The sequence below is a fragment of the Apodemus sylvaticus genome, chromosome 14, assembly GCF_947179515.1.
Source record: "Apodemus sylvaticus chromosome 14, mApoSyl1.1, whole genome shotgun sequence".
In the NCBI taxonomy this organism is placed as follows: Eukaryota; Metazoa; Chordata; class Mammalia; order Rodentia; family Muridae; genus Apodemus; species Apodemus sylvaticus.
Genome location: NC_067485.1, coordinates 11,246,923 through 11,257,887, shown reverse-complemented (window position 1 = coordinate 11,257,887; position 10,965 = coordinate 11,246,923). Strand labels below are relative to the sequence as shown.

General features: G+C 52.6%; 1 protein-coding gene across 1 annotated transcript; it reads right to left on the bottom strand.

Annotated features, from left to right (window-relative positions):
• Window positions 1–467: 467 nt before the first annotated feature.
• Cxcl14 (C-X-C motif chemokine ligand 14) lies at window positions 468–8,305 on the bottom strand. The gene is made up of 4 exons (XM_052156746.1): window positions 8,026–8,305; window positions 7,762–7,867; window positions 4,349–4,462; window positions 468–1,577 (listed from the first exon to the last, which is right to left on the bottom strand). The coding sequence occupies exons 1-4, from the start codon at window positions 8,087–8,089 to the stop codon at window positions 1,562–1,564; spliced, it is 300 nt and encodes a 99-aa protein (XP_052012706.1). The 5' UTR covers window positions 8,090–8,305; the 3' UTR covers window positions 468–1,561.
• Between the last annotated feature and the right edge of the window lie 2,660 nt (window positions 8,306–10,965).

The following is a 10,965-nucleotide window of genomic DNA, read 5'->3' as shown; positions in this document are numbered from 1 at the left end:
GATGACAGATGAAGCTCGCTGACTTGAGCTCTACTCAGTAAGACACAGGTCACCAGGCCTGGAGCCCTCCATCATCCAGTCCCTAGAAATAGCATCTGTGTGCTCTGAGGTCACAGGCATCTCCGGGAAGAAGAATAAGGACCACAACATCTCCCTCCTCGGCTACCACACAGTCTGGTGTCTCAGAGCTGGGCCCCCCCACCAGAGCATCTTGGGCTGCCTCCTCCTTGCCTCTTTAGTCCTGCATCCCACCTGCCTGCTTCCATCAGCGAGGAGTGGGGAGCGTCCCCCTCCAGGCCTGGCCTTCTGGCTTCCAAAGAGAGCAACAGCACCACATTCCATAGAGACAGGTACTTGAGAAACACCAATTTTTCTCTCCCAACACATCTGTGCCAGTTTATTTAGGACGTGGCAAACATTTTATTGTCATTTGGGTTCACTAGACAGAGGGGGGAAAAAGCCCAGGAGCCCAGAATTTTGGTAACTTCAAATATATTTTATTACTTTCTTTTTTCTTCTTAGAAAGAACATGAACCCTGCATGCAGCAGTCATGGGTTCTCAGCATTTACATAGCAGATACACAGCCGTACAGTGTGGCCTCTGCTGAGGGGCCCTGTGCGGCGTGGGGGTGGGGTGCTGAAGGCAATATATACACAGGAGAGGGTAGGGTGCAGGATCATTCTAAGTCAGAGGACCGTGCTGTTTGCATATGCATTGAGGGGGAATGTGCTTTCTATTGGGGTGAGGGGAAAGAAACAAAGCTTTGTGGGGTTCCCCTTGCCAATAGGATGCGTAGCTCTGGCTGTGTGTCCTGCATCTAATCGAGTCTTCCCCTCTCCAAACATTGTTTTCTAGCACTGCTGGGACTTTTGATGCTTCAGAAGCATCGTCCACCAAAGCAGAGAGCGGACCTTTCAGAAACCCTCAGGTTGCAACCCTCCAGCTCCTTTAAGGATCACCTGCCTGGTTGAGTCAGGGGATGAGCTGAGGGGTGGGGGTTGAGGTGGGGAGGATGCTCGTTCAGGTAACTAGACTGAGTTCCTCTAGGCACAGAGATAGAAGGGGCCACTGTGGAGTCACACTGAAACCCTGACCAGTCCTAAGCCCAGGAGAGCCCATGGCAGCTGTGCAGAGGCGCCAGGCTCTCTGAGCGGAAGCTTCGCAAGCCTGGACCAGAGCAGCAGCGCGGTGAATTGCCTCCACCTCGCTCATTGTTCCTCCCAGGCGCTTATAAAGCTCAGATGTGTGGTGACGTATGGGCAAATACAAAACCCCTTATTTTAAAAAGGAAAGGCTTGAGGTTCCCCCTCCCCCGAACAAACCCCCGGCAAAAAGCCACTTGTAATGAAGTCTGGTGCACAGGAGAGCTGGATCTCACATCTGGAAGCCTTTCACACACAGCTATAAAATGTAAAAACTGACCCTGGTAAGAAGAGCTTCATGGCAATATATAACTTGTCTTATGCTTGTGAGAAAGAAAGGGCTTTTATTTTAATCTGCAAAGTCCTCTGCTGAAGTCTCTCAACTGGCCTGGAGTTTGTCTTTCCAAGATCGTCCACCCTATTCTTCATAGACCCTGGGAAGAGAGCACACACAGGTGTAAGTAGCTCAGGATGTGGTGTAGGGCTGCTCGAAGCTCCCGTCGAGTGGTTTCATCTGTGGACCCTCTCCCGGGTCTGGGGCCAGGAGAGGAGAGCTGGTTCGAAAGACGTGATTAAAACCTACGCAAAAACTCCCCACAGATGGGCCTGGATGCTCACCCCGTAATCCTAGGGCCGGGCTGGGATGCTCACTTACTCTTCCTGCTTGCTTGTTTCTGATTTCTGAGGGAGAAACCCTAATCGAGCTTGTTCCTGATTTCCGAGGGAGAACCCCTAATCGTGCATTGAAATAAACTGCCTGTGGGCCAGAGAGATGGTGCTCAAATATCTGTCACTGCTCTGTCAGCGGACCAAGTTCAATTCCCAGCATCCTCATCAGGGGCTCCCAAACCCCTACACCTCCCGCTCAAGGGGCGTCCAATGCCCTCTAGTGGCCACCTTGGGCACCTGAACGCCCAGGGCATACAGGCACACAGATGCATGCACATAAATAAAATAGAAACACAATGGGCTGTATCACGTAGCTGCCTCTCCTGACAGCCAGAGATTCTGGTTTCTACAGTGCTTCGAGCTCAGCTGTTGGTGCCATGGACCCGGCGCCATGTTTCCTCCTGACTCCCTTCTGAACTATGGAACATGATGTTTGTTCTCTCTGGCTTTGAACAGTTCTTTTTATCTCCATCTCCATTCATTAAGCCATTTTTAATCGTTTGCGAGGAAAGGGATAGAAAGAGAAAGGGGAGGCATGGCAATTTTCTGTCCCAGGTGCCTCAGTGTCCTAAGAAAGGGATGAACTCAGTAGAGTGTGACATAGACCTGAAATCCCAACATATGGGAGATAGACAGGCTAGGGTTCAGGGTTCAAGGCTATCCTTTGTCCTGAGGTTGAGTTGATACTAGACTGGGCCATACGAGACTTTGTCTCGACAAACAGGCAAACAGCCCTGAAAAGGTTAGCTAGCAAATCGGCAGAAGCCTGCTAGTGGAGGCTCTCTTCAGCCTTCACGAGAGCAACCTGCAAAAGCAGACAAGGTGGGGTGGGAAAGGGGTGGGGCTGCAGAAAATCCACAGACGCCTCCTCTTCAAAGCCACGGCCCGGGTAGAGGGAATCAGGTGGGTAGAGGTTTGAATATCTCCAGTAGTCTGAGGAAGTCTCCCCAACTCTCCATCAGCTGGGGTCATTCTGCTTCTGATGACACAAGCTGGGGGGTGGGGATGGGGTGGGGTGGGGGTGGGGGGGCCAGGCCGTGCTTCTGCTATGTGAGCTGCATGCTCTGACCAGAAAGAGGGCTTCCTTCCCATCAGATACAGAGGAACTAGTCGCTCACCTCACCACTTTCTATTTCAGGGAACTGCAGATGAGGCAGTTTTGGAGGGAGCAAGAAAGGATTCAGGTGCAGCAGCTGAACAGGGGTGTCAGCCATGAGAGAGCTGCTCACAGGGCGGAGGCCAGTGGCCGGGTGTGTATGTGAGGAGCACAAGGCCACCTGCTGGGAGAGGCAGCTCCAGGGACCCACACCCCACACAGGTCTTGCCCCGACTTTTCCCAGTACGGTGAAGGCAGTCACACCCTGTCCCCACCTGGTCTGGTTCCCCCCCTTAGGCCAAGCTGATCGAATCCTTGGAGGGCACTCCAAAGCTAAGTGTGTGTCCTTCCTTAGCTTTGCTTTGCAGGTAAAGATAAAACAGGCCTTGGGTGTTTGAAGAGTGGCCTACTTCAGGACTCCATACAAAGGACCTGAGAACTAGCCTCTCCTTCCAAGACCAGACCTAGGACCCCAGGATTAGAACTAGGGAGCCCCCTTCTGGTTATATGAAAATGCCCGTCATCGGGGTGTCTGATTCAAGGAACTGACCATCTCAGCTACTGCCCCTTTAGGTAAAGAGGCTCTGATTGGAAGGTGCTGAACTCAAGTGCAGCACTCAGGATCTGCCTAAGAAAACTATTCAGGTGCCCAGGAAGGACAGGACGTGGGGCATTTCGGAGAGGAAACCACCTTGCTGGCAGGGGTCACCCTTGTCATTACTGTTCACCTACAGGCTTTTTGGCTAATGAACTGTCAGACCCACCCCCTAAAGTTAACAGGGGACAGCTATGCCAGGGGCTCACCCGTCCATCTCCAGCTTATATGGCTTACATAAAAGGAGCAATTAAGACTATAATACGAAAGTTAGGGTCCAGAGGGACGGCTCAACAGTTCAGAGCATCGCTGCTCTTGTAGAGGGCCTGGGTTTGGTTCCTGGCACCCACACAGCAGCTCACGACCACCTGTAACTGCAGTGTCAGGGCATCTGATGAGCCTTTTTTGAAGTCCACAGGCACCAGACATGCAGGGGGCACACATATGTATATGCAGGCTTAACACCCATATACATAAGATAAAAAATAAACCTTTAAAAATATTCACAAAAGTCTATAATACGAGAGATAGAACGAGGTGGAATTTTTGTTCATGAAAGGACACACCTTCAGTGTGCATAGCTGTGCAGAAGGCAACAGCCTCCCTTGTGAAGCGGTGAGGTCCCCATCAGTGGGGATATGGAAACAGTGGTAGGGTGTCTACTTTTGTGGGTATTGTGTGGGTGTCACACGTCAGACGAGGCAGGTAGATGACATGGTGTGTGGGTCCCTTCCTGTCCTGGAAGCTATAGCCAATAGCCAAGCCCTTCTGAGAGGGTGGGGATGGGCACGGGTGGAGGTGGGTGGGGCGGGGTGGGGTGGACGGGGCATGGAGAAGAGGTGTACCTGCGCTTCTCGTTCCAGGCATTGTACCATTTGATGAAGCGCTTGGTGCTTTGCAGCTTAGGATGCAGGCAGTGCTCCTGGCCCCGGTACCTGGACATGCTCTTGGTGGTGATGCTGAAACAGAGCAGAATGGGATCAGGATTGAGGTAACTGAATAACTGTCTACAGGATCAGAGCACTGGGCTGCTTGGTCCCTCCCTGCTTCAAGTGCCCGATAATCCCTGGTGAGCCTTTTGTAATGTTTTATGTCTCAGACTTCATGATGGGTTTAGCCTTGGGGAGTGAGTGGGAGACCCTACCCCCTGCCTCTGCACCCAGATTTTCCCAGGACAGCCTCTTTTGGGGAACAATGATCAGCGGGAGCTTTCCGGATGTAGACAGAGCCCGGCGAGAAGGCGCTCATGTCAAGTCCCACATAGGGGCTGAGTCCCACCCTGCAGACACCATAGTCCCTGACAGTTGACCCAGCTCCTGCTCCCTCTACAGCTTGTCCCTGGGCTGAGGATTTGCTGAGCTGCCCTGGCTTGGTAGCCCAATTTGATGCTTGAGAGTGAGGGTGCAATTATCTCATTTGGGGGCAGAAAAATAAAACCTTTCTTCTCTGGGCCTCTCTCAGCAAAAGCTCCAACACTCCACAGAGGCCTAGCTGTGCAGGGAGAAGCAGGAGCAGTATTGAGAGCAGTCGGCCGAGTTTGAATCCTTGTGACCTGTCTGACTCTGTCTGCTCTGTGTAAAATAGGGATAATAAAAGGGCCTGTGTCACAGGGCTACTGAAGGAGCTAAAGATGTATCCTATGGTGAGTACTCAGCCCTTGGTAGGTGTCCAGGGACTTAGCTATTAATTACTAAATAGTCACGAGAGATGAGGCAGCCAGGGGACAGACAAACTCCATGTGAGAGCTCAGTCCTGGATGGTCTGAGGTACCTCTCTCAGCCAGGCTGACCAGGGAGATACAAGCAGGGGTTACAGGAAGCTTCTGGGAGGACAAAGGTGGACAATGGGGAAGAATTAGGCTCTTGGAACAAATCAGAATACGACTTCCCGATGGGTCACAGAAGGAGAGTTGGAGATGAGAGTAGAAAGATGGGGAAGTTTGTTCCCCATGTGGTTCCAAGGGGAAGAGTCAGGGTTTATAGGCCACATTCTAGAAGGGGCAGGCTTGCTGTGAGCACAACTTCCGATCTGTAGGAACGCAAGCAAGGTCTTGCAAGCAGAATGGGGACAAAAAGCTTTGTCAGGAGTGTGTTTTTCCTCTAAGACCAGCGATGGACATCCGATAAGACCAGGTAATTGGATCGTGCTTCCCTGGAGACAGGCGGATCCTTGCAGGCTCTGAGCATGGCCCTCCCTCTATACCTCTACCAACCCGCAGGAATTACCACCTGTATTTCTTCCAAACCCAAACAATGCTGCTGTTGCCCTGAATGGCAAACTCCAGTAAAAATAAACAACAAACAACAACCCCCCCAACCCTTTCTTCGTAGGCCAGAGTGCAGCCTGAACATCCTACTTCTGAAGGACATAGAGCATACAAAAGGATTCAGTTCTCTGCCCCACCCCCCACAGAGGTGCCCAGAGCTTTCTCAGAATACTGGGGTTACGCAAATCAGAAGCAGGGTACAGAATCTGGGATCCAAGACCTGACAACTATTAGAAATTCTGGGTCTCACTCCCCAGCAATTCTGGGGTGCCGATGGTTTGGATCATAACTGCATGGACATATGACACAGATTTTCCTTCAATAACTTGGACTTGGGCTGGCAGGATGGCTCAGTAGGTACGTGTTTTTGCCAGCAAGCCCGGAGCTGTGTTTGATTCCTGGGCCATACCTGGTGGAAAGCAGGCCTGCAAGTTGTCCTCTGGTCACACATGGGTCACGGCATGCCTATGCCCACCCCAATAATAAGTGCATATATTTAAAAAAGGGGGGGATCTGAACCTTCCCATGTCCTGATTGCAAGGACTTGCACTCAGAAGACACACTGACCCCCTACCCCCACCCCATGACACCCCCTCGACCCCAGCAGAAATTTCTAGATGACTCAGGAAGCTGGAAACCTTGCCTTCAGCTTTTGTGGCTGAAAACCTGTTTTGGCAAAAAAGTGTGGGTCCCTTGTCTGATATACTGGGAGAGAAACCGCTGGCCTGTCAAAAGTTGGGGTGGGAAGGGAGGCCTAGGGAGGTGGTCTCCATGTGGCCCCTGCAAGTTTCCCTAAGGCTACAGGAAGCCTTCCTTGCCTATAATTTCCCGGTTAGTCAAGGAAAGCCTGTCTGTGGGGGAGCCTTCTCTTTTTTGAGTTGCTGATGCTTTTTTGGGGGGGCGGGGGTCCCCTGCAAGGTCTCAAAGACAACTTGCGATCTTCTATGACATTTTGAACCGCCTAACTAGAAATTCGAAGGTTCTTGTGACTCTTGCCTGTGGCATTTTAGCCCCAGCCAGCCCAAATCTAAAAGGGTAGTTTTCCTTTCTCTGACCGGCAAGACAAAGGCCGGAGAAAGGCTGTTAATTGGGAAGCTCATGACTCGGGTCAGCTCAGGCCCTGTGGCTCTCTGAGTTCCCTGAACTTCAGCGGATGGAGGTGGTGAGGTGCCTGGTGGGTGGGGGGTGTGCCCTTCCTTCACAGACGCAGCGTGAAGGCCTTTGGGCAAGCAAGGGCAGTCGTGGAAGGCACTTGCCCAGACCGAGAATAGAGTGTGTCCTGTTTCTGGGGGAGGGGAAGAGGGGCCAATGGTCCATGGCAAATATTTGGGAGCTGTTTTGCCAAGGGCTGCCTTCCTGGCCAAGAGTGTATTGATGGGGGAAACGGCAGCGCTGGCTTCAAGTGGTTAATTGGGAAGGCTGAGGCGCAAGGAAACTCAGTGTTCTCTCTCTGCCCCAGTTTTGAAGACTTTGCCTGCATCCCCACTAAGCAGGCTGCAGCGGTGGCATGGCGCATTAACCCCAGCAGAGCGCTTTCTCCAACACTGTTCAGATGTACGGACCCCCGAGGCAGAAGAGACGGGAGCATTCTCACATAGAAAGCCCTGGGAGCCCCAAAGTGTCCACCGCTGTGGCGCTGAAAGGAAAAGTTACTTCTCTCTTCAGAAAGAGGAAGGCAGCACAGCCGACCCAACAGGCTGGGTGTGTGTCCCGAGCGGATCTGGTGTAGATGTTCTGAGCGGGCGCACCAGAACCATTAGCCCACAGTAAACCTCGCCTGCCACTTTGAATCCTAACAAGGACAGGCTCAGAGGGACCGGCCAAAGACACCCCCATCCCCTTTTGCAGACTGTCAAGTAACGTCCCCAGGACTTGCCAACCGGTTAGAAACTGCTCTCCGGGGCCTTGGAAAAAGGCAGAGAGAAAGGCGTTATCAGCCCGACCCAACCCCAGGTTGGGCCCCGTCACGGGGCATGCTACCCCAGAACTCACATAACCATCTTCTCCTCGCAGTGTGGGTACTTTGGCTTCATTTCCAGCTTCTTCACGTCGCTGTAGCGGATCTTGGGCCCCTTCCGGGAACATTTACACTTGGACCCTGCGGGAGAGCGCGGCCCGGCTGCTGAGTCGCCGCTCGGGTCTCCGCGACCGCCCAAGGTGCCCGCCCGGGACCCCCCGGGTTCCGGGATGCCTCGGTGGTGCTTGGGCTCCCTAGGACAGGACAGGACCGCGACAGAGGGCCCTCGCGGCACTCACCATCCACGCGCGAGGCGCACAGCGCCAGGAGCAGCAGGAGCAGCGCGGCCGCCAGGAGCCTCATGTTGGCCGGAGGGGCGCGGTGGGGAGCAGCGAGGCGAGGAGGGCGCCGGCCTGTGCGTGCGGCGGCCGGGGGATGCCGCCCGGCTTGGTTCTGGGTTTCGAGCACGCCTCTCTCTGCTCGGCTCGCTCCAGCTGCGCCCGTCGATGGGTGCTCCTGCCGTCTGTCGCGGTGCTGCGCTGCGCTTGGCGCTGGGTGCTGCGATCTCCCCACAGCTTCCCTCCGCCCACCCTGGCCTCTTTTAAATTCGCTCCTGCCCTCTCGGAGAGCGAGCTCATTAATATGCAGAACCACTCGGTGACTCACTGAGATTTCTCAATGTGGTGGGGGGAGGAGATCTCCCAGCCCGCCCTGCCGCCCGCCCCGGACCCATCGCGATCCCAGCGGCGCACACTCGGAGCCACGCGCGCACACGCACATATTCACATCTGCTACCCTGTCGCTCCACAGTACGCCCACCTTCACGCACTTGCACACCCATCCCTCGGTGTCTTGGAGAAGGTCAGGCGGGAGCACAGCCTGCTGAAGGGTGCTGCTTTTCTGTTTCCTGCGGACACTTCTCAGGCCACACAGGTTTAATGTCCGAAGCCACACAGAGACCCAGGCCTGGCTCAAATCCTGGAGTTTTCAAGCAGGTGCCAAGGGAGAATGCCAGCAGGCTCGCCCCCTGCGGTGTTGGTCTCTATTGTGCTTGCTGGGCTTGTGGTCCAAGCTCAAGGCCAGGTGGAGTTAAGGGCTTATCACAGATTGTATAAGTCTTTGATCGAGTCACTGGTTCACGGAGTGGGCGGGGGTGGGGTGAGGCGTGGAGAGGACTAGCAACTCCTAGAAGGGGTCTATAGTATGGTGGTCATGTGTGACTATCCAGGGGCTGTGGAGAACCCGGGGTACTTGTTCTCCACAGATTCTGTACTGATTCTGTAAAGCCAGGTAGCAGCTATGACCATGGTAACGGGAGGGAGGCCGTCCCACCTTGTGAACACCGCACCAGACGGTGGTGGATGAAATTCCACCCTGCCCCACTATTCACCAGCACGTGACTCTCCATTAAAAGGCTTTTTTTTTTTTTACTCTGTGTAAACCTGTAGGTGGTCATGGTGCCCATCCAAGCACCCGTGAGGAGGACTTAAGATCGTATGAAGCAGTTATCAGGATGCAGGACACCATGCTTAGGCGATGATGGTACTTAAGGGTGGCATTCATGTATATATTTTATATGTCACTTTGACAGGGGTAACTTCCCTTAAATTGGTACTTTTAAATTGTTCATTTGCCAGTGCAGAAACAGACACAGTGAGGAAAAAACAACTCACCCAAGATTCTAGAATCAGGAAGCAGGTGACTTAGCCAGGGGGTGTCTGGATGTGTGACTGCAGACTAGGACCTCTCTACTGTCTGCAAGCCTTGTGGTGAAGCGCTGCTTTGAGAGATCCAGAGACCGGGGCCAGGTATCTTAGGTTCATGGAGGGCTAGCCTTGCTCCCAGGTTACCGTTTGCTCTTTGATGTTGCTAGCCTGGAAGGCCCTAGGGGTGCAAGTATCCAGAGGGGCTTGTGGTGGGCGTGGTCGCTGGCTAGCTGCAGAATTGGTGCTTTCTCTTCTCATTTGTGCACCTCTAAGGGAAGCTTAGAGAGCGAGCAGAGCCCACGCCCACCATTGCGCCTGTCCTTAAAGTCAGGATGGCCCTAGGGACACCGGGCTCAGCAGAGGGAAGGCAAGATGATCTTTGTCATTTTTCACACGTTAAAAAATTAAAATTTGGGCTAGACCTGGGTTTAATTCCCAGCCCCCACAATTGTGTAATTCCAGTTCCAGGGGAGCTGACACTCTCACACAGACATACATGCAGGCAGAACACCAATGTACACAAAATAAAAGTAAATAAATCTTTTAAAAGATTAAAAGGTTTTTCTTCACCTGTAGCAGCATGGATTTATTTCAGAAAAATAAGAAAACAGGCAGTTTTATCCACTTAGAGGTCTACACAAAGGTGAAAACTGCACCATCTTTGGGGTTTGAATGCATGCACACAGCTAAGAGCACGTTTGGTGTGAGGATCTGCCTGTTGTATCATTCTGTGGGCTGGTCTTGCTTCGTGTCTCTTAAAAACAGTGTTATTTGAAACCATGTAGTACACTGGCAGAGAGGTCTGTGTCTGACTTCAGTCGATCTGCATGTGACTTTGGGCAAATGATTCTTTTATGCCTCAGTTTTCCTCATCTGTGAAAGGGGATGATGATAATGGGACTTCCAGCACAGTGAGGAAGAAAAGTCTAACAATGGCTGTCTCCCAATGCAAAGTCCAAGAATCTAATGGTTGTTCAATCCATGAGGCTGGATGTCTCAGCTAATCTTCAGTACACATCAGAATCCCAAAGAAGCTGCTTTCTTCCATGTCTTTTATGTAAGCTGCCATGACAGGGTGTGGCTCAGGCAGAGTCTTCTGACACCAAATGATCTGGATTTAAGATATGTCTTCCCACCTCAAATGATCCAATTAACTAAAAATCACTCACAGCTATTCCTAGCTGCCTGGGTTTTAATTAATTCCAGATGTAGTCAAGTTGGCGACTGAGAATAGCCACCCCGGGAGGAAACTGCACCCGGGAATTTGGTCACCCTTTTCTGGTTACACTCGCCGAGCACTGGCTACGGGCCAGGCTCAGTGCAGGTACTGGGAACATAAAATGAACAAGCACATGTACCTGTTCCCAGGGGAGGGTCTACAGCACCCACCATGATTGTGGGGTAAGTGTGTAAATTCCTCAGATGTAGACACCGGTACAAGCTGGTACTGTGTGATGTGATCCTGGGCAGAAGTAGGGAGGCCTTTCCAGAGGAAGCGATCACCGGGATGGCTGTGGAGGGTAAGATGGCCGA